Source organism: Dunckerocampus dactyliophorus, chromosome 18, assembly GCF_027744805.1.
Source record: "Dunckerocampus dactyliophorus isolate RoL2022-P2 chromosome 18, RoL_Ddac_1.1, whole genome shotgun sequence".
Lineage (NCBI taxonomy): Eukaryota > Metazoa > Chordata > Actinopteri > Syngnathiformes > Syngnathidae > Dunckerocampus > Dunckerocampus dactyliophorus.
Window position 1 is genome coordinate 12698625 of NC_072836.1, and position 24008 is coordinate 12722632.

Genomic DNA, 24008 nt, shown 5'->3' on the forward strand with positions numbered 1-24008 from the left:
GTAGCCCGGAAATACCACAAATATTTGCTATTTTAATACTGCACAGTACAGTACAAAAAGGTACACCAAAGCAGTAAAAAATGATTGTTATGGAAAATCTATGTAAATAACATACTGTATATGTTAGGATTGTGCGTCTGCTTCATTTTGTGTTGTCACCTTTTGACCTCTGTTGTGCTTCCTTTTAGGTTCCATCACTCCCTGAGTGGGCGGCGCCACGAGGCACACCTGTAGCCAATCTGCCATCAAGGGCTCTTAAGCCACATGGCTGCAGGAGGAGGAGGAAGTGGGATTGTTACTACTGGTCTGCATGCTGCCCGTGAAGCTCCAAGTCGCTTGTTGTTCCTTTGACCTTAAGGCTGCTGTGTTTGTTTAGCGCCTGTTCTACGTCCTCATTGCCTCTCGTGATGCTGTCTTGCTCACCAGTGAGTTTTTGTCTTTTTCCACGGTGCCTTTTGTTTTGCTACCTTAGTTGCACCGTTCTACCTCAGTTTGGACTCTGGACTTTTGTATTTCTTTTGTTACTTGGCTCCTGCTCCACTACATTAAAGACTGTATTTTTGACCTGAACTGTGTCTGGCTCTGCATTTTGGGATCTCCACCTGACTGTCCGTAACAATATACTGTAGATAAGTAGACAATTACACACAGTACTAGTATATTTATTCTGTATGGGGGAAAAAAAAACAATCTTGCATACTACAGCAGTTATTCATTCAAGTGTAAAATAAGATACATCTGTTTCGCACTGCCCGCACCGGGGCTTGAACCAGGACCCACGAAATGGGACATGATTGCTGACCACATGACCAAAAGCCCAGACTATCAACCACGTGTTCGGAGCAGCTCTCAAGGCAGAGGGAGTGAGGTTTAGCAACACACACTTGCACAGCCTCACAGGCTGGCATCCGTTACACAACCAAGATTAGTTTGCCTTTATTTGGTTTGCACTAGAAAGCAATTACAATGTTTAGCTCAAAAGTTTCTCAAAAATATAGCATTTACTATTTAGAAATGACAGCCACTTTAAGTAGACTTTAAAGAATGGCGTCAAACACCAGCCATTGAGACACGCATGTAAATGTCTACTTTGATATGCTAACAAAAATCATATTAAAACAAAACATTTCTAGCCCCTAAAAATGAATGTACAATGGTTCCCTGCAAAGTCGCTGAAACATCAAAAAACAATACTATTATCCAGTAATTCGTAACCCACAAGGCATTCTGGTTAAACACGTCAGTTTCCCAACATGTCTTATTTTTGGCTGCACCGTGAAACATTTAGTTTGATAACCTCCTGTTGGTTTGTGATTTGTGAGTGAATTTGCGGGGGATCCATTGTACTGTAAATGCATTTTTAGGGGTCCAAAAATATGTGGACATGGTGCATCTTTAAAGAGATTTTTTATATGAAGTTGTATGACATCCACATCAGTAGTGTAGTGCATCAACATTGACTTACCCCCCACATCGTATCACTGCACGCTGTCCATTGTTGTGTATGTGTTCCACAGCGGATGAAGATCGGGAGTCTCACGTCGCAGCAGTCTTCATCCGTGCATGGAAACACTGGAACACGTACACAACAACGGACAGGCGACAGCGTGCAGTGATACGACAGGAGAGAAAGTAACGCGGAGCGGTTGTGAGGTCTGATTTTTTTCGAGGAGGCATTTTTGTGACGCAAATGTATTACTCTTGTGAACGCATATTGTTTTGAGAAGCCAAACTCTTTACCTAAGTGGCCCCACCAACAAACCGGAACTACATTCCTCATCACCAAAATCCGACTGTTGATGCACTACACTGCTGACGGGGATGTCATACAACTTCATGTCAAAAAATCTGAACTATCCCTTTAATACTTCAAAGAAAATCCGTTGTCGTCAATGACTCCTGGATGTCTGGAGCCCATGAGCATCACCAAATTGGCCAGGCCTGTTCTCTTTATTATTACGTTTTCAATATGCAGGACAAAACACATTAACCAGGTGAAAGAAATAACTGAAACAGCTGTTATTTTTGAAAAGGTTAATTTTTCAAATTATAGTGGTTTCATATTCAGGTTGACAGTGACTGCTGTACACCACATGAGGAAATTAAGGAACTGATACAGTGAACGAAGTGGGTTTTTAATTTGTTGTTTTAATGCTAAAGGTTCCCAACCCCTGTGGTAGCTCAAAACCAGCCATGTTGAACGTCACTTTCCCGTATTTCACTTTTACTTAGTCATTAACTTTGATTATAATGGTTTGAACCTGGAATAAATTAACTGAAACGTTATGGAAGAGAACCACTTGGAAGTTAATCAGTGTTTCTGAACAAATTCAGTTTAACTTTAGAGGTTCCAATGTATTTGTAGGCTTAGTAATCTCACTGTCTTTCTTTTGAGTTAAAATATTTAGAAGAATGAAAGAAAAAAAATCTAGCCGACTACATAACAAGCATCCATGCTTTAAACATATCATGCAACATATTGGAGACAGGCATTCATTGTTTCGAGTAGGTAGAAAATACAAGTAGCAATCGGAGTGCGGAAGATACAGTCACAGCCTTTGCATTAAATGCAAAGACATAAAAGAAAACATTCTTTGTCTATGGAGATATCAGCTCTTTACATGCAGCTGTTGCAGAGCTGCTCCAACTACTGTATAACGCAGACATGGCAAGCTACGGCTCGGCGGGCCGTATACAGTGCAGCCCGTTAAAACCATTATACCATTTTAACACCAAAGGTGTCACCGGAGACAGAATTTGCAATACTATTTTTAAAAAAACTGTTTGCATTGGTGAAATAATTCCAACGGTTTCTGAAACTAGAGGCTCTACCCTTTCTGGTGATGCATTACGGTAATCCAAGGGACTGTGTCACAGCATCCCTGAGAAGACAAGGCTTTTATACAAAGCAGTGTGGGGCTTGTTTACAAATGAGCACGGGCCTGTGTGGTGATCAGAGACGAAGAAGCAAGCTTCATACGACAAAGTTCAGCAGGGAAGTTTTCAAACTGTCAGCTTTTTCAAATTGTAATCTATTCATGTATATTCTGATTACATACAGTATGTATATTGAGTATTAACCTGTAAAATTCAGTTGCTTTTTTGAGTTGTTCTGTCATTACACCCTGTCTACCCTGTCTACCTATTATACCCCGACATTTAAAACAAGCAGTAATGCAAAACAAACAACTGCCAGATGTTGAAATGAGTAGTCCTGAGAAAAGAGCCAAAAGTACATGTTTACATATCTTCAACTATATATATATATATTTATATATGTATGCTCATCAGTTAAAGGGACTGTAGGCGACTCTCTCCAAACTAATCATCCATCCAACCATTTTCTATGCCGCTTATCCTCATTAGGGTCGCGGGGGGCATGCTTGAGCCTATCCCAGCTGACTTCGGGCAACAGGTGGGGTACACCCTGGACTGGTCGCCAGCCAGTCGCAGAGCACATATAGACAAACAACCTCTCTCCAAATTATTTTTTGAAACCAAAAAAAGACAAGGACACCACATCCGGCTGGCAGATGTTACTACGTAGCAGCGGTAAAAAGAACACACTGTACAAAAAATGCTTTGGATTTTTCACAATTCTCAATGAACCGGCATAAAAATTGCATAATAAAGCAGTCTCAGAGAAGCGGCCAACATTACCATTCATGTTATTGTTGCGATGTGTTATACATTCAGTGATAGCTAACGTTAGTAGCTAAACTTTCCCAAATCACTATCATTAGCTGACAACAAACATAACTAATATGCTTGCGTGTGTTAAGAGGCGGGATATACTGTAAAGTAATGCCTCTTTCATCACGGCTAATTGGTTCCAGACCGAACTGTGACAAGTCAGTGATATGCCATGATGTAGATTTCTTTCTTTGTAAATGGCATATTTTCACAGTTAGAGAATAAAAAAACCTGTTTACAACATTCCAAATATGTTTTTTTAAATATTATTAGAGCCCGCTACATATGAAAGAACCCCCCAAAGTCACCTTTACACTTGTATTACGCAATATCCATCCATCAATATTCTATGCCGCTTATTCTCAGGGTCGCGGGTATGCTGGAGCCTTTTGGGGCGAGAGGCTGGGTACACCCTGGGCTGGTCGGCAATCGCAGGGCACATAGACAAACAATGATCCACACTCACATTCATGGACAATTAACCTAACATGCATGTTTTTGGAATGTGGGAGGAAACCGGAGTACCCGGAGAAAACCCACACACGCATGCAAACGCCACACAGCGATGCCCAACGGAGATTTGAACCCAGAACTTCCCGATCTCCTGACTGTGTGGCCAACATGCTAACCACTAGGCCACCGTGTGGCCCTATTACCCCATATAGTAGACAAAATAACAGACAATAAAATATATTAAACATATATAAGACATAACATAGACTCACACTTTAGGATTGGGAGAGTTTCCTTGTTTTTGTCTGGACAGCGTACTTCCTGCGGTGGCTACTGTCTCATCAGAGTAACATTATTGACACTTAGTGACCAGTGTAGAATACTACATATCACGTTCTTGTCTTCTGAGGCCAACAATACGTAAAATTTGTAATTAAATGTGCATATTGTGCATAAAATTAATAATAGGTCGTAACCTCAAAATAGCAATAATTTATGAATTTATTTATTATGAAAAATAAATAAATAAAATTCGAACCATGAAGTGGCGAGGGACGACTCTAATGCTTGTAGTACGTTGGATGTTGGCGCCCTTTAGGCAGCTGGAGGACCTCACTGCGTACAGTCCCTTTAAGGTAAAAAAAAAATCCATGCAGAAATACACACAATAGCATTTTTTTGGCTGAAGCTTAAGTGCAAGAAATAAACGTTTCAAATCAGTCTGTATGAAAATAAAGTACTACATATTGCAAGTCAAATGATCTATGTAAACGTTTCATAATGCACAAAGAGCTAGGTTCTAGTTTCATGCCAGTAAATAAGTTGGAGCAGCTGCTAACATTGAGTAAAAGCATACAGCAGACATTTCATTGCATGAAAAAACTTCAGCCTTTTACACCGTTCATCATAAAGGTCATTCAAATTCACGCTGCATTTTCATTCTGTCGACTACGAATTCCAACATTCCTTTGAATGCTGCCCAGTTACCATGCGCTTATTATGTAGCATGAGCAGCATTTAAAAATTCAAAATACAGTACATATACGGCCAACAAACTGCTGTACCACTGGTATGGAGCAATGCCACAATGCTCCACAAACATTCCTAGCATTCCTATCATTTCTTATGGATCACTTCTTGTGTCTTCTCTTCTTTTTGTCCCACAAGTTGTATGAGTCTTTGCTTCCTTTGTCCATTCTTACTCCTGGTCTCACCTTAGTAACCCACTCCAAGGACTTTCTTCATGTGCTCATAGACCACATAGGAGATGCTAACAGCAGGTATGACTTTGAGAAAGTTTGGTGTAATCCCGCGATACAGACCAGGTACACCTTCACGGGATATGATATATTTGAACTGGCCCACCATGGTCATCTGTGGGATCCCCTCAGCACCGGCTGAAAGAGGATGGAGTCGAAAAAGTCACGCAGGTTCACATTTGCCTCATTCAAAACGACAGCATGTCTCACCTTGTGCCTGCATGCGTGTCCGAATGAGAGCGAGCGGATACGAAGCCAGCTGGCCACAGGTGCTGGAAACGGTACCACAGCCCAGGAGGACCAAAACACCTGGATCGGCAGAGTCTACACAGTACCTCTGAAGCCAAGCATTCTTTAAAGTCTAGGAAGAAGTGAAAAGTGGTTTAAATAACAAGAAAGAAAGAAAGAAAGGGTGGACAGTGAAAAGGAAAGCCACAATCATATTACAAAAGAAACCATGTACATTTCATCATTTGTGGTTGGAATTATTGACAATTTAGACAAGTGGACAAAGCAGCAGTCATTCAACAAACTAGTAATACATTGATATACTGAATATGCATAAGGGTAGAAGTTGATGAGCCTTGATTAACTGCTGACAATGCTGTACTGCCATTCATACTGTACATACAAGTACAGTGGAACCCGTTAGAGTCAATGCCCCTTGGACTGGCTGACTTACATCGACAAAACTTTTTAATTTTTAATTTTTTTTTGCAAACAATGACTGTACATTTACAACAGTGATAGACATGTAGAGTGCATATATAACATACCGTACGTGTGGAGGTTGTTATCAAATAACTTCGGAATTTAACTGGAACACAACTGGAATTTAACATTGTCCCATCATTTTTTTTTTTTTTTTTACCATCACTTTGTATTGGTTTTTGGCACAATGTATTTACAATTAGTTAATATTTGTAGCCCATCAATCATGCAAATGTGTCATTCCAGCAGGAGATGCTGAGCCAACTGAAGCCCGCTGCTACACCGCACAGCACTCCAGCACCATTAGAAAGCTACAATCTCACTATGGAAACGTCAAATACAAGAAAATGCAATTCTGGACAACAATCTGAGGGAGAACATCAACGACAGGACATGTATTATAACCAATAATAAAACTCATCTGCCTACGCGTGTCACAGCTAGCAAGCGGTGAAGGGTGATGATGTAATGAGAATCAAGTGGTGTCCCATTTCTTAGTGGCTTCTCCCACTTGGCCTTAGGTTTTAAAAGTAGGGGAAGGGATAAGACAAGGGGTAAGACGAAGGGGAAGGGCGAAGGGGAAGAACTGGGATTCAGCCTTGGTGCCTCAGTCCGCAGGATGTCATCACGATGACAACAGAAATTGCCATGGAGATGATCGTGAGCGGGCCCCAGACAGAGTCAACAATCAACAAGACAAGTTGTGGACATAAACAGGGTTCCACCTAAATGGGTTCCACTGTACAAAGTGAAAAATAAGTTAGCTGCGACGAAGAAGAAAAATATTATTAACTTTTTGGTCATGTGTAATTGCAAAAGTGAGGAGAGGGGATTTCTAAAGAAAGTGAACTTGATTCATGATTCATTTTTAACTGTCGTCCGAGTAACTTTACTGTTGTACAGGATGTCCCTTAAGTCTGAACACAAAGGAAATGTGTTATTAGTTAATGCATCAACTTCATGTGAATCTTGCAAAGTGCATCTACCTATGCATCACAAATGTTGGAAATCATATTAAAGATGTTTGTTAGTACGGTGGGTCCCCGCTTTAAAGCAGAGATTGCGTTCTGGGAGCCAGCAAATGGCCAAAAACTGACACTCTCATAAAAATATTTATTTTTGACACACAGCTAACTCCGGTCCAAATCTCCTACTCGCTTGATGTTGGCGTTCTCTTCCGATTTTGGATCAGCACGTGCAATAAAAGTGACTGCTGTAATTATTTGATTAGATTTGGCTAGAGAACCCTCCCCTTCATCGTCATCTTCAATTGCCATTATTCAGGAGTTGAAATAGGTTAGAGAGAGAGGAATTCCAATACATTAAGTAAGACAGCCGCATTGCCGTAAGAGTGACGCGATGAATGAATGCGTCAGAGCATCTTTTAAAGCTTTTCGCTTCATAACTGGCTGTGGCAATGTGTTCACCATTGTACATTATATGCTGCAGCTGAGCTTCCATCCCTGCACATTTGCAGGTGGACTCACCGGTAAACGTTCATTTATAAATGTATTCTTGGGCTCCTACCATCTTACCTCTGTACATACATGCATAAACATGGTCTTAGAAAAACTTACATATGGTTGTTCCTAGAGTCACAACAGAGTTAGGTAAAACAGCATTCCAGTACGCTGCACCCTTTGCATGCAATGATCTGCAAAATTACTACATCTTATCTCAACTAGTTACATTAGGAGAATTTAAGGCTATTTTAAAGGAACATGAAATTAATTGGCTTGGCCAATGTAACTGTTTTTAAATTGTTGAAACTGCTGATTGTTCACTGTGAATGTTGTCCTGTATGTTGGGAATGTCCTGTGAGAAACTTTGTGTTATGCTGCTGTCTTGGCCAGGTCAGTCTTGCAAAAGAGATTTTTAATCTCAATCAGGTTTATCTGGTTAAATAAAGGATGAATGAATGAAAACTGATACCAGTACTCTCTATAATAAGAGTCCCCTTATCTTCCCATACATAGTCACCAATATTCCTTACTTACATGACTGCTAGTAACTTGGAGTTTGTGGCTAATTTCCACCGGTGATCAGTGGTACACCAGTGCTTGTAAAGTTGGTGCTCAGCCCTTTGTCACCAATTCTGTTCATTATTTTTATGGACAGAATTTCTAGGCGCAGCCAGGGCATTGAGGGGTTCCGGTTTGGTGGGTGCAGGATTGAGTCTCTGCTTTTTGCAGATGATCCTGGTGGTCCTGCTGGCTTCATCGAGCCCTGAACTTCAACTCTCACTGGATCAGTTCACAGCAGATGAGAATCAGCACCCCTAAGTCCGAGTCCATGGTTCTTGCTCGGAAAAAGGTGGAGTGTCATCTCTGGGTCGGGGATGAGATCCTGCCTTGTCTTGTCCACGAGTGAGGGAAGGATGAAACGTGAGATTGACAGGTGAATTTGTGCGGCGTCTGCAGTGATGCGGTCTCTGCATCGGTCCGTTGTGGTGAAGAGAGAGCTGAGCCGAAAGGCAAAGCTCTCAATTTACCGGTCGATCTAAGTTCCTACCCTCACCTCCTACCCTCGTGAGCTTTGGGTAGTGACCAAAAGGACAACATCGCGGGTACAAGCGGTGAAAATGAGTTTTTTTTCCCGTAGGGTGGCTGGACTCTCCCTTAGAGATAAGGTGAGAAGCACTGTGATCCAGGAGAGACTCGGAGTACAACTGCTACTCCTCTGCATTGACAGGAGTCAGATGAGGTGGCTCGGGCATCTGGTCAGGATGCCTCCAAGACGCCTCCCGGGGGAGGTGTTCAGGGCAAGTCCGACCGGTAGAATGCCTCGGGGAAGACCCAGGACACGTTGGAGAGACTATGTCTCCCAACTGGCCTGGGAACGCCTCGGGATCCGCCAGAAAGAGCTGGACGAAGTGGGCGGGGAGAGGGAAGTCTGGGCCTCCCTGCTTAGGCCGTGACCCACTCTCAGATAAGCGGATGAAGATGGATGGATGGCCTGCCTCACCTGACTGCACGTCACTGACACTATTCGCAATGGGGCTGTTTTTTTTAACCGATTACATTTCAGATTCGCCTAAGACAAGTTACGCCCACAAAGGCTGATTGAGGAAGAGAAATTGGTATCTCTGGTGAGTACAATAGTTGTATTTTATTTTAAATATTTTTTTCATGTTATGAGATAAATGTTAACTGCAAACTGCTCCAGGTGATGTTGTAGCATAGATGTTTGGAGTTGTCTGATCCCTTAATCATTGAGCCGTTCCATTTACACTCATTACATTTGGCTGAGTGCCAAGTTTCACAGCAGCTCTGCCGATCACTGGTGGAAATGAGTTAGTAATGCTAGACGTTACTAGCAGTAATGTAGGTCAGGCGTATGGGTGACCATGTATTCCAAGATAAGGGGACTTCATTATGAATACAGCATTGGTTTTGTGGCAACCCACCCATAGTTTTAGCACTAGCATGGCACAGTGGTTTTGTGACTTCTGTGCAAAGCAGGTGACCATGGTTCAGGACGTTTTTTGTTTTTTTTTCTTTTTTTAAAATGGCACTGGTCCTCACAGTGTCTCCCAAAATAAATTCTGACCGGTTAAGTCCGCACTGAAGGCCCAGGCACCAAATGCACTGCTTGCCATAGCATTAAACTAAGTGTTTTTGACATGAAAGAGACTCATACTGTTGACTGATATACAGTATACACACCTCATACACAGCTAAGTCGATGCCAGCGTAGGGGATAATGCCAAGTGTATTTGGCAGGTAGCCCCTATAGAAAGCCTGCATTCCCTCCGTTTTCAGGATGTGTCTGGCACAGTCAGCCATACCTGAGTATTGCCCGGTCGTCCTCAATGTAAGACGGGTCTTAAGCACCTACCAAACCATAGAAGAAAGATGAAATGAACAGATTAAGAAGATACTCAACATAGTGATGACCAACTTTCCTTAACATTAGCAGCTCAACAATCCGACGAGAAAAAGATTTTTGCCTTTGCCATCAAGAGATCATGACAGTGTGAATACCTGACATTTTTACCAAGATTTTGGCTTTTAAGAGCTGTGGTCTTAAACTTTTGACCAGCTGATGAACAGTCGATTTCAGTTTAATGATTGTTTACAATGAATTGCTTACTCAAAACATTTTTTGTCTCACTCCCGTTTTGTCTTTTTTCATTTTGAAGCTCAACTTAGAACGTCCTTAACATGCTTAAGATGTTGCAACTGGCCTTAGCTGAAAAAAGCATCCTTTCCTCCATGACCACAGAAATAATTCCATGAAAAGTTGAATGCGCTGACCTCCATGGGATAGATGATGGTCTGGGCAGTAGCTCCTGCCAAAGAGCCAGCTATGAACCTTTCTTGTACTCTTAAACTGCCACCTTCTTTCCTGCCTCTGATCAGCCACTTGATCTAAAGCGTGAAAATAGGAAGAAAAAGAATCAGGGTAGGGCACAGGTATGATGTAGTGTAAAATAAAACGTGAAGAAAAGTAAGTACAAATGTTCTCCCTAAAATAGACAATTAAATGAATTAAAATGAACCTTCATTTGGTCAATTAGGCTACGTTCACACTGCAGGGTATGATGCCCAATTCGGATTTTTTGGTGAAATCCGATCTTTTATGTAGTTGGTCACATTACCAAAAAATGTGACTTGTAAATGTGAACGCAATGCACAAAACATGACATCACACACATTGCCCCAGTTTGTGCTCTCCTTGGCGCATTTGTGGCAATTTCAAGGATTTTCTGCAACGGGAGTGAACGTTTTCTAAACCAAATTATTTCTCGCTGGAGATGAAGAAAAACGAGGGCAAAAACTTTGGCTATGTCAGCTCATGGAGAACTTGCTGTGATATCTGTTTTGAGGGGCGTGTGGGTGGATGTGGGAGCTTGAAATAGTGAGACATTGACCGCTTCACTAACATCTTTTGAAAATAATTTTCGGATGACAGGAAGAACTTTTGCCTCCATCTGTGAGCATCTTGGCTTTGACTGAAACACAACAGAGGAGGAATGATAAAAACATACACAAGACTGGACTTATTACCTTATGTATTATTTAGCATTGGAATTTGAAGTGATCTGTTCCGTATTTATTTATTTATTCTTACTATATTATTTTTTGTTATCTCTCCTATCTTGTGTTGTTTGTTTTTTTTTACGTGTTAAAGTTTATTAGGACATTTTTGCACAGCTGCTGGAAATGGGAACTTCTCTTGGAGATGAATGAAGTGGGCTATCCATCCATCCATCCATCCATCCATCCATCCATCCATCCATCCATCCATCCATCCATCCATCCATCCATCCATCCATCCATCCATCCATCCATCCATCTTTATCCAAGTCTCACATGGCAAAACATGCCTTTTGATGACATGTAGGTTGGATATATGAGACCTGACCATTCATTTTGCAGTAGATTTGATTTGTTCACACCAGGCATGAAATCAGATAGAGGTCACATGAGCAAAAAAAATCTGAATTGACCTGCAGTGTGAACGTAGCCATCAGCCTTGCAGCCATTTTGTCCTTGCAGTGCGACGCAATTTTGCATGTCAATGAGTAAATTGGTCGTAAACAGGTGTGACGTATGTATAAAAATTGTGGCACGCATCATTTCCGTGAACTAGTCGTGAACGCACCGCAAACGCATCGCATCCTATGCCTAAACAATGCGGGTGGTGCGTATCAAAGCGTGTCTCATGAATGGGTTAACTTATCCATCACCTCCTGGAGTAAGTCGGGGGGAATTCTCAAGTAATTTCTGTAGCCACTTGGATCTTCGTCGTGAATTTCTGTTAATAAGTGATCATAATGTCCAAAGTGAGTGACGTCTTCTAGTCAGCAATTCCCTCTCACACACTGTCTGTGCTTCTTTTATCTAGTTTAGAGAACGGAACTGTCTGGGCACAACCAGGCAATGCAAAGGACAGCAATTGCTCTGCACAAGACTGGATTAACTGACAACTGTGCATCAACATCATAAAAGTAGTGTTCAGCAATTAGATGACTGAACAGCAACTGTTTAGTTTCATAAGATTGCTTATGAGCTTGCTAACGAGACAATAATCAATGACTTGGCTGTTTCCCTGTTAGGGTGACGCTGTGAGTTTATTTAATGACAATAACATTTTTCTTATGATTTATTATTTTATTATTTACTTTACTTATTTTCAATAGGGGTTAATTATATTTGAAAACCTCACCCTCCAAAAGGTCGATAGTTTGGGACCACAACTGGTGCCACAACAGACACTGACCTGTTCATAGGCCATAAACTTAATTGCAGATTCTGGAGCAATCTTGAGAACATTGATGCCATTTCCCCTCCAGAGTGAGAAGACACCACCTTCTTGGATCATCCCTCTCAGCCCAGACCACAGATTTGTCCCACGAGACACAGAACCATGTACCTTGGCACACAAACACAAACCAGGTCAACCGTCTTATTATACCGTGTGCTAAATTTGAGCGCAGACTCCCTCATGAATGTGGACGCTGCACTGATCCTCTTGTGTATGCTCCATTTACGCTCACTTGCGAACAAGACCCACAGACACTAACTCCTTTGATCCACAACGGCCATAAAGGTAGTGAACTGGTTGCTGATAATGATAACACTTGTTGTAGTGAAGTAATGACAGTGAAAAACATAAGGTAAAAGTAGACTTTAGAATACTGCCTAAATATAATTTTGACCTGCATAAAATGAACGAACATTGTCAACAAACACATAAAACAAATATATCCTGGTAGCATATACATTTTACATTTTAGACATACTTTACGAAAAACTACTGTATTTATTTTGAAGTTTTGAAAAATCTCCAATTTCAAGTGAAATGTAAATGACTGACCTGTAGGAAAACTTTCAGTCGATCCAAAGGAGCAGTTCCTGTCCGGGATACCGCACCAGCCATTGCTCCAGCAACCAACTGCCTCCATACCAGACCGGACCGTCGTTCCTTTTCTGAGAACTCATCTGGCACCGTCAAATGTTCCCCAATGTCAAACATCTTCCAACAGTGTTAGAGATTAATACATTTGATAATGAAGTGTGAATACAACAACACTATTCACTCATATTTAATACACAGTGGATCCCCGCATACTTGCGACTCAGCATTCATGACCTCGCAAATTTGCAGATTTTTGATCGAAAAATAATTCTTTTATGGGATTCCTAAAGCAGCTGACAGGTACTAGCAGGCCAAGCAGCATGTGGTGCTAGTCGAGGCAAAAACTCGGGTGTGAGAGGAGTTCGGTGAGACCGTGGAGGACAATTTTTGGTTACAGTGGGAACGGAGGCCTGCTGACCTCAACTGAGGATATAATTGGGCAGTGGAGGGAATACTTCAAGGCCCTTGTCAATCCCATTGGGACACCTCCCGTAGAGGAAGCAGAGTCTGACACACAAACATGGACATGTCCATCACCGTGAATAAGGTATCTGAGGTAGTCAAAAAACTTCTTAGTGGCAAAGCTCAGGGGGTAGACTGGAAAAGACTTGGAAAGACTTGGAAAGACTTGTTGACTTGGACAAGGCATTTGACCGTGTCCCTTTCAGTGTCCTGTGTGGGGTGCTCTTGGAGTACAGGGTTCGTGGCAAGCTACTACGTGCATTTCGGTCCTTGTCCAGCCGGAGCAGGAGCCTGGTTCGCATTACCAGCAGTAAGTCGAGCCAGTTCCCGGTGAACGTTGGCCTCCGCCAAGGGTGCCTCTTGTTACTGATTCTGTTTATTCTTTATGGACAGAATTTGTAGGCGCAGCCAAGGCGTTAAGGGTGTTCAGTTTCACATTCAGTTTCATCTCTGCTTTTTGCTTTTTTTCTTTGGTCCTGATGGCTTCATGAGGTTGTGACCTTCAGCAAATCATGTCAGAAATACTTGCGATTGGGCATGGCAAAGCGTGGCCGAGGAACTCCACAAGTTTGGTGAATCCGGCAGCAGTGCATTTTCTGCCGAGGAGTCACCCGTGACTATGGTTACGTGACAACAAACGCGGTGACGTCACTCAAAATGAGCCAATGAAATTGTTTGTTTACTTGCCGGGCGAATGAGAACCGTGGCTTACTCAAAAGTAAGAGTTGATCGAGAAAACCAAACATTTAACCCTAAAGCGACCGAGTGGGGTCATACATGACCCCGTGCACCATTTTTTGTTTACCATTTAATCTAATTTTAATTGGAATAAAGTTTCCAACCAGGAATTTGTCAACCTATTTGTCCTACATCTGTTCATAGAATTTGGCAAGGATCGGCCAATCCATGTAGCAATTATAATACAAATTTGTGCGGGGTCACTTATGACCCCAGGAAGATCTATGAGATTTTTTTACATTATAGTTTCAGATGATATTGTAATTTGTCAACTCTAATCATTAGAATTAACTGTTTTGTAGGAAAGCATGGCCAACAGACCTAGAATAGCAAGATTTACAGCTGCACAAGCATTGAGACAAATTCTGGATGCCCAGAATCATTACCATGATTATGAAAAAGCATTTTTGCTAACTAGGTATTCTATTTTGACAGTTACATGTTTCAGATAGTTCAGCCATATAATTATGATTTCTATTACCATATCTAAGTATTATCAATGATATTACACATTAACAAATAAGATGTTCACTGAGATTTGTGTTAAAGTATTGGCATATTTGCTAGTCACCGGGTCTTCTATACTTTGATGCTGATAATTATCCTACCATGTTGTCAAACATATTTTTGCAAAGGAACTTTACTTTTTGATTTGTTGTTTTTATATTTGTTGAAAAAAAGCAAAATGCAAAGAACGGAAAGTTAAAGTGTGTTTTATAATATGTAACAGACAAGGGTCGTCTAAATAAATGTAATATTGTTCTATTGGTGTGTGTTTTGGGGTCATATTAGTCGTTGAAATAGCTTGGTCGCTTGAGGGTTAAAAGTGAATGGACAGACCAATATATGTTCATTCTTCCAGAATCCAGTGCCAAACCGCTGTGTCATATACTCTGAAACTGTGACACGACAACCTGACAAAACACAGTTCATTCTAGGCGAAGTATCCACCGAAGTCTGATGTGAGAGCGCGGAAATAATGCAGCTTCGAGCTCAGCATGAAAACTCTGTGAGAGTCACAACATTCATTTACAGCACAGTAATGTGCAAATGAGTGTTCACAAAGGATTGTATGGATATTGGAGCAAAATAAAACATCTTGCTTCTAGAGCTCTTACTCAGGTAAACAAAAAGAGGAACTGTGTAAGAAATTCAGGAAAATTCCAATGTCAGCTACAACAATAACAAGAAAAACTGAATCTTTAAGAGGATGTACCTTTGCAGCTCTTCTGTTAAAGAGACACTTATTAAATGGTTATTATTCATTTTTTTTTCTGAGAAACCGGTGCAGTTTTATTTAACTTAAAAATTAGACTCTTGTGTTCATTCATTATTTGTACAGTCAAACTTTTTATTATTTATATGAAATTTGGTCCTGTTTTCTTTTAAATGCAATGAGGGTGCCAAAATAATTGTGTTGTAGGGTGATGTGCAGGGTTTCGTTACATTTGATATTCATATGAGCTAGTCTGTTTGACACAATTTAAGGCAAAAAATCTTTCGGACCTCGGCTATGAAAAAAATCTGCATTAATGTATAAAAAAATAATTAAAAATGCCATAAATGTATGCATAAAAATTGCATATATGTAACCTTACTCAATTTTAATTGAAGATCCCTGGTCTAAATCTTTCTCACATATTCTTTTAGGGTATTGCCCGTGTGTTTGTTTCTCTTCCCATTTTTGTTTAATTTGATCTTGAGCATGACCCTTTGCTTTTTTGTTCACTTTCCGAGCATGGGTGGTTGGAGCTTCACATTGAAATTGTGGTCTATCAGGGAGATTGAGTTCTCTTCTAAATGTTTCTGCTTGGCTAGCTACAGAGTAGTTTTTCTTTTCTTTTTGGTGATGTCTTACAATCCAGAGAAGGAAATCATTTTTGGTGTTCAGATAAGTATCTGGGCCTGCTGTTGTTAGTATTATTATCACCATCACCAATATAATTACAGGAATTTAATGACTCACATGGGAGTGTTTCCAGTAGTGGACAATCTCCTCCATGTTGTGGAAAGGATTGAACTGGAAGTGATCTCGCCATTCTTTCCAGTCAATGGTCATGGTGCCCTTCCTGTCCATACTGGGAAATGTAAAAAAAGAAACTTATGGTTGGTTGGTCAATACAACAGGTGACTTATATGCAGGCTACCACGTACAGCTTCCAGATACTTAAAAATTTACAATCACATGTTTTTCTGATCAATTAGTCAATCGTGGCTATATGACATAATTTTTGGGTTAGCAAGCAGCACGTTTTAATGTGCTTGGAGTGATATTGCTGCAAGGAGTAAATCAAGCAGTCACCACAATACAGCCCAGTGGCCCCAAGTCCCACTTGCACTTACAGTGTAACCCGCACATTCGCGACTCAGCATTCACAGTCCTGCAAATTCCCCCTCCGAAAATAGGCTGTTTTTTGCACAGAAAACTCATCTCAATCACCCTAAGTCTTGTTATGTTTTCCTTGTTTCCACCTTGGTTTCCAGTTATAGACTCCATCCATCCATCCATCTTCTACCGCTTATCCGAGATCGGGTCGCGGGGGCAACAGCCTAAGCTGGGAGGCCCAGATTTTCCTCTCCCCGGCCACTTCGTCCAGCTCCCCCTGGCGGATCCTGAGGTGTTCCCAGGCCAGTTGGGAAACATAGTCTCTCCAACGTGTCCTGGGTCTTCCCCGAGGCCTTCTACCGGTCGGACTTGCCCTGAACACCTCCCCAGGGAGGCGTCCGGGAGGCATCCTGACCAGATGCCCAAGCCACCTCATCTGGCTCCTCTCAATGCGGAGGAGTAGCGGTTCTACTCCGAGTCTCTCCCGGATGACAGAGCTTCTCACCGTATCTCTAAGGGAGAGCCCAGCCACCCTACGGAGAAAACTCATTTCGGCCGCTTGTACCCGCGATCTTGTCCTTTCGGTCATTACTGTTCAGTTCCGGTAATGCGTAAAATGACTCAAGTATGGCAAAATACTGTAAGTATTACATGTTATTACATGGTCACAGCATGTATATAAACCACAAAACCTTGTTGGAGGTTTTCTGAGGTGTTTTAATAGTAGGCTTTGTAGACGGAATAGGTGTGTCTCATTACGTGCATTAATGAGCTGCCTCTTCTTATCTGTTTTTATATACTTACAATGCACAGAAAAGAGAAAGATGTGTGTTATCACATAAGAATTGTGGATGATGGGCAAAATTTAAAAAAAGAAAAAGGGCATTTTTCCTTTAAGATATACTGTCATATAAAATGTGAAGGGTGTACTCATTTCCAAGTGAAGCACATTATCATTTCCATATTGTATTCTACTATGTTTATACCTCTGCAGTACTCTGGCAGCCTGTTCTTTGGTGACCTCAACTCCAAGCTTGTGCAGCAAGTGCTGGATCTCCCCCACATCAATTTGCCCTTAAACAAAACAACTGCTTTGAAACTTGCATTTGAAATCAAATGTGTCAATAACATACTGTAACAGCTGTAAAAAGACTAAAAAAAGGAAAGGAAACCCTGAACGTGTGTGCATGTTTAAAAGCAAGAATGTAATAGCTCCGCACCATCTTTGTTCCGATCCAGTTTGTGGAACATGAGCCATAGCCTCTTCTCATGAGCCTGCAGGTACTGGGAGAACTCTTGAAAGTCCAGCAAGCCATCACGGTTGATGTCACTCTCTAGCACTATCTGTAGATGCAAACAGTCAGCCGTTAAGGAGGAAATTATAAGATTCATTTTCATGCTCATGGGAAGTGTATGTGTACACAGGGTGTGGTGTTCATACAGACAAGAAGTGGCAGTGGTCACATGGTACTGCGTGCAACTGATACACAAGGTGGCGGAGAGAGGAAAGTACACTTACCTACCTGCCCAAAAACTACCGGTACATGTCTCCTCTTTTTAAGAACACAGAAAGAAAGAGCAACAAAAAGAGACAGAAAGCAAGAGTTTGCTATTATATTTATAGCTTTTTCACTTATGACTTTTTGTGCAGTGAGACGCTAATAAAAGCTACATGATTGTAGTGAAAGTACAAGGAACGCAAATAATACAGCCCCAGGATTTTTTGAAGCTATGATGGTGGGCTGCATGGGAAGGCGGACTGCTGCAGCTGTGTCGTCCCACTGCAGCTGAGCTTTTTGTGTTTTATGTGACTGCCAACAATTGAATTGGACTTTATTTACAATGCACGTGTCGACTCAGTGCTCTCATTTGTCATTCAATACAGGTGTCATGTTTGAATAGAACACTTATAAAAACAACTAGTGTTTTGAAGACAAGCCATAAGTATTAAAATGATGAGAAGTGCGCAAGATTGTTAAGCGACAGCATGTATCCCATGAAAGTGTCGTCCGTGGGACAAAAACGAGCCAGCTAGCCAGCCTAGCTGCCACCAGAGAGGCAGTGAGAGCTAGGCAAAATGTGTAAACAATAATGTCAGAAAGTCGAATGAGATTGAAATGTGAGCGATCACACAAGCTGGCATAGATAGGCTTAACCTATGACAAGATGTCGTCAATTGACTACTGGGGGTGTAACTATTCATTTTAATAATGATCCGAGTCGTATCGTGATTCATGGTTGACGATACGATTCAGGGATGATATTGGTTCATTTACAACGATACGATCCGAAACAATTCAGTAACTTTAAATCGAATCAGTAACATTTTAGCCAAAAATTCAACCAGTGTGCAACCAACATCTTGACTTTCTCCGACGCTGCACAGACATGCGTATAGTTTGTATTCTTCCTTTCACCTCCTCTTTGTTCACTAATGTTAATGCTGTGGGTAAATGCAAAGAGGTGAGGTGAGGTGAGGTTAGCTTTGTTCTGCTGTGCCTTTTTGCTTGGTGCATAATCTCATGCTATATGTGCTCAAATGTCCATTTGTCTCAGTAATAAGCCTCATATTGAATTAATTTTTTTATTGATTTCTGTACATTATGTGCCATAATTATTTACAATTATTACGTTTATGTGCAACATTAGGTGCATTGTACTGATTATTTCCATGTTGTTGCAAACCAAGGCACAGCAAAGGAGCATAAAGATCAGTTCACCACATCACCACAGCTTGTCACCATTTATAAATAAATCCACCAAACAGTAGACAAACCTGCCAGGAAATATCTTACCCCTCTAATACCGTGTCCGTTTTAAATTAGTAGCCTATGCGTGCAGTTGAAAAATAAGAAACATGATTTGTTTAATATGTCATAATATATAATATATTTAATAATATATCAAATATGTTTGAATTTGTGGTTTATGTTTCTCAAGTGTGTAGGAGTAGGAGGTACATGACTCTTCCTGTCAGATGTCTGAAAGGGGACGCGACTGTGAAAAGTTCGGGAACCACTGTGATACTGTAGATGGTCACACAGTTAGCTTCAATAGCACACCAGCATTAATGAACACAAGATTATGTACTCCACAAAATGTGCACGACAGCACTCACACAGTATCAAAACCTCACCTTTATGCATTCACACACAGCATTAACTTGGGGAAACAAGGATGAGGTGCAGCGAAGAAGAAGAAAGGTACGTCTGCCCGTGCAGCGTTGGAGAAGTGAGAAACAATAACGTTCAATCGTCGTCACAGCACAGTTTGAGTTTACTGACCGCCAAACACAGTGGGACAAACAACGTCCAAAGGAGCACAAACGACACAAACATGTTATATTATGGGCTTTCTAACAAACGTTTAACACAGTTTACTACTTTAAGACTCACATCAGTGTGATGAAAAGCGGCGCTCTCAGCTTCATCTCTAGAACTACTTACTGCATTGTTCATGGCTGACACTGACAGTGGCGGTGCTGCCGTCAAGAGCGTCTGGCTCTTGCTGTTGTTGTGTGTCTACATTTGTTGTGACCGTGAAAAAGGTTGACACCTTTGGTAGTTTGGATAAAAACTGTTGATCTCCACTGGGGTAACTCCGTTTTATGTTTCTCCAAACAGTGCCAACAAGTTTGTTTTGTAACCGTCTTCCTGAATCATTGCACATTCGCAGTAACATGGAATACTCCATTGCATGAGAAGGGAGCGGGGGAGTGGTTGAAACGATCACGATAGATTACGCATTTTAATGTAGTTTTAAGCATATGAATTAAGACTAAAACAGTAGTATGTACTTTAATCAAAGAATAACATAATTAGTCAGCTGTTGTAAGACGTTTGGGGGCCCCTGGAAATCTCAGGGCCTGTGTTTGCTTTATGGTAAGTGCGCCTCTGGCTTGACTAGGTGGGACACACACCAGTCACACTAGATAGAACAGTGCTTGTCTTCGCTCCCACCAAACATCGTGTAAGGCCCTGCTCCTGAGATTTTTTGGGGCGGGTCGAAAAAAAATTGCATCCACACTGTCCCAGATTAGTAAATAGTTGCATCCAGATGGAAACGGATTACTGAGTGAAAACAATGTACAGTGTTCCCTCGCTACATCGCGGTTCGTTTTGTTTCGCACATTTTTTAAAGTGCAATTTGGCATGTTTTTTTAACAGCGTATGACCGCACATTGTGTTCTGTGTCCGTGTGGTGTATTAGAACAATCTATCGGTGCTCTGTTGTATGTGTCTGTTATTGTATTGACTACTGCTACCAGTAGAGGGTGTTGTATACTCATGTGAGAGTTGAAGACGTATGTAGCTCCACCTTGTCTCCGTATGTGTTTATGTGCCTCCAATGTGCCTGTACGAGCATATTAGGAACCCACAGTAGACAATAGTCGGCTAAACGTAGAGCCACAACAGTCCTTATGACTTAAGGGAGAACCCACCCATTGTGTCCTGATTGGCTGTAGACCACTGTCAATCAATCTTCTTTGTGCCGTTTGCTGTTGTGGTCAATGGTCGCTAGCAAACTAGCTAACTGTATGAGCTGCTTGCTAACCACCAATAAACAATAGAAGAAGAAGAAGCTATCCAGCTAAATGAATCGTTGGTTAAAAGGAGTAGGACGAGGAGGAGGAAAATAGGAGGAACGATATGTTTTAACAAGGGTACAAAAACGCGACAGCCGAACGGCGCCGGGACGAAGCTTGAGTCACTTAATATTTTCTTGTGTCCAACCTAGTAGATTGATCATTAAAATTCAAATGAAATTTGAACTTTGAGAGAGTTTAAACAAGAGAGAAATTGAACAAATGTCTGAGAAAAGTGTAGAAAGTGTATTGTGAGGGGTTTTACAGCCTTAAAACATATATGATAATTGTAAACAAATAAAGTTGGCTACTTGGCGGATTTCACTTATTGCGGGCTATTTTGGGAACCTATCCCCCACGATAAACAAGGGAACACTGTAATACACAAGGCGCTGTGAACAGACATACAGATGGAACCACGTGACACACCATACAAGGACGCATACACATCCGTCCGTTGTCTTCCGCTTTCCAAGGCTCGTCTAGACGTACAACAAAGTGGAATTACACATGGGTCATTTTGGGAGTACAAGACAAGAAAATACTGTACCGGGAGAATGTCGACCGTGGTGAATCAAGACACTCGAGATATTCACATATTATGTTGGCTTGTCGTCAAAGCTCACTTCTGGTCAAGTGACGGGGACGGGTCGCTGACATTATCGTTTTAAAAAAGAAGCAAATTGCTCGTCTATACGGAAACAACAAGCGGGCATTTTCAGATTTTCTCATTCAATAAATACTGTTTCAGGGCACCCAGAACGCCGTTTCCGTGTGGATGAGAAGCTGAAACGATGAATACTTTTGACCTGAAAACGAGAAATTATTTGTGAGTTCTGTAATCGTTACTGATTGTCCAAACAAAGAGTAACTTTCTTTAAGTAAGCTAAAGTGCCTCTGACCAACTCTGCACCATAGTATTCTATTTTTTTTATCATTTATGGCAGGGTTGTCCAAAGAGCAACCCTGGTGTCATTTGGGGCCTGTGACTTGAATTTTCGTTATAAGCACATTGTACAAATAAAATTAAGCCAAAAAAACCCCAGCAAAAATGGAAAAATAGAGCAAAAGGCATAATGTCAACATTTGCATTATAAAATTAGGAAAATGTTCTGGAAAAATCAGGGAAATCAAAACAATCTCCACAGAACATGTTAGTTTCCCGGTGAAAACGGGGACATTGACAAGCATGATTAACGTGTAATGTTGACAATAACTAATAATAACACAAACATTCGTCTTTGAATATTTCAACATATCACAGTGCATCCTTTTATGTTTCATACTGGCGACGGCTCATAACATAACATTTCTTCAAGGTTGGCAGGTCTGCATACTGTAACAAAGTGTGTGTGTGTGTGTGTGTGTGTGTGTGTGTGTGTGTGTGTGTGTGTGTGTGTGTGTGTGTGTGTGTGTGTGTTTGCGTGTTATGTAAGTAAATAATCAAATGGCAGCTCCAGCTGTCTCACCTCTTCCGCCTCTCCATGGTGTAAACCACGAGCCGCCAGTCCAATTCGCAGTTCGCTGATATCAACTCTGCCATCTTTATTCAAATCCAGTTGCTCGAACAGCTCCGCGTATCTCTTCTGACATTCTGGGTCCACTGGAGCTACGTTTTGTGCCTTCGAGTTCGGACTTTGGTCGCAGAACACCTCCTTGTCCTCCTTGCCCATGAAGCTGGGAGAACGCTGGTGTTTTTTCCCCTAGCTGTCCACTGTGAATTTCATAGCATTATGAAAATGTATTATCTTGTATTATGATATAATTTCGGATCCTACGACGACAGGAAGGAGAGCGAGTGTGTTTCCACGGAGACAACAGCAGGTTCTTTGCTCGAATGGAAAACGCAGTGTGGGTACTCCTGCTCGTGCGCAGTGGAAGGAGTGATTCATCATTGAGACACATTTACCTATCATCGAATGCAGGGAGGTCCAAAGTATATTGGCACAAACAATTAAACAAAAAATAGCCTACTAAAAAAACAGAAAAAATTGAATGCAGAATGCAAAAAGGGACATGTTAATGATACAAAAGTTATTGTTAATGTTAATAACACAAATAATAAAATAACCTGTCACCTATGTCACCATGGACCCTAAATTGTTTACTATGTTTAGTACATTGTATGTGATCTTAGTCAAATGACATGATCAATACATAAAATATTAACAAAACAACAACATATACAGTGGCACCTGAGTCTTCATTTTTAATTTGTTTCAAATGTCTGACAAAAAACACACCCAAAGAAATTGTGCCCAAATCGGAAATGATGTAAATCCAATTAATCCGTTCCAGACACCAACAAATATTAATGGGCCCCTGTCATGATTCATCCACTTTGCTTATATATGTTATATATTGTTTGTAATTATGTTCTATATTGTTTGATTTTTTTTAAAGCGAATGGTAAATTCCCAAAAATTGCCAACTATGACAAACTAGCTTGCAGCTCAGCCTCATCAAAGACATTTGACGTCATGTGACGTCATCGGGTGACACCTCTCAGCGAAAGCAGAGTAAACAAAGGCTTCTAGAGGTAGATCGTCAACTTTGTTCAGTATATTTTTCTTCAAAATAGTAGTCATAACAAAATGCTGTGTTGCTGCTGGATGTTCATAACATGCGAGTGAAGCTGTAAGTTTGTTTTCTTATCCATTTGGCTTGCAAGTACAGTATAAGCGTATTTTGAAAAAGGATGCTATTCTGCCGGTACACGGGAAAAAAACAAGACAACAAAGAACGACCACTACGTCAAAGTTGACACAAGAGAGTAAGTCATCTAAACACTATTCCACAATAGCGACAAGGTTGCAAAGCGTTATACATTGACATATCGTTTGACAGCGATACGTTTCCTGTGAGGGGGCGGCAGCGCGCTTTTATCCTCGATGTGCAGCCAATCAAACAGGCTATA

General features: G+C 41.1%; 1 protein-coding gene across 4 annotated transcripts; it reads right to left on the reverse strand.

The window, feature by feature from the left end:
- Positions 1–646: 646 nt before the first annotated feature.
- slc25a23b (solute carrier family 25 member 23b) lies at positions 647–22961 on the reverse strand. 4 transcript variants are annotated; one of them, XM_054759417.1, is made up of 10 exons: positions 22561–22961; positions 17727–17850; positions 17493–17580; positions 16147–16258; positions 12939–13097; positions 12342–12494; positions 10373–10486; positions 9782–9949; positions 5616–5766; positions 647–5543 (listed from the first exon to the last, which is right to left on the reverse strand). In XM_054759417.1, exons 1-10 carry the CDS (start codon positions 22762–22764, stop codon positions 5362–5364), a joined length of 1455 nt encoding a protein of 484 aa, XP_054615392.1. In that variant the 5' UTR covers positions 22765–22961; the 3' UTR covers positions 647–5361. The 4 variants fall into 4 exon arrangements, with proteins under 4 accessions (XP_054615392.1, XP_054615393.1, XP_054615394.1 ...); XM_054759418.1 differs by lacking the exon at positions 17493–17580 and having other exon boundaries at positions 22561–22710; XM_054759419.1 differs by lacking the exon at positions 22561–22961 and having other exon boundaries at positions 12939–13063; positions 17727–17788.
- Between the last annotated feature and the right edge of the window lie 1047 nt (positions 22962–24008).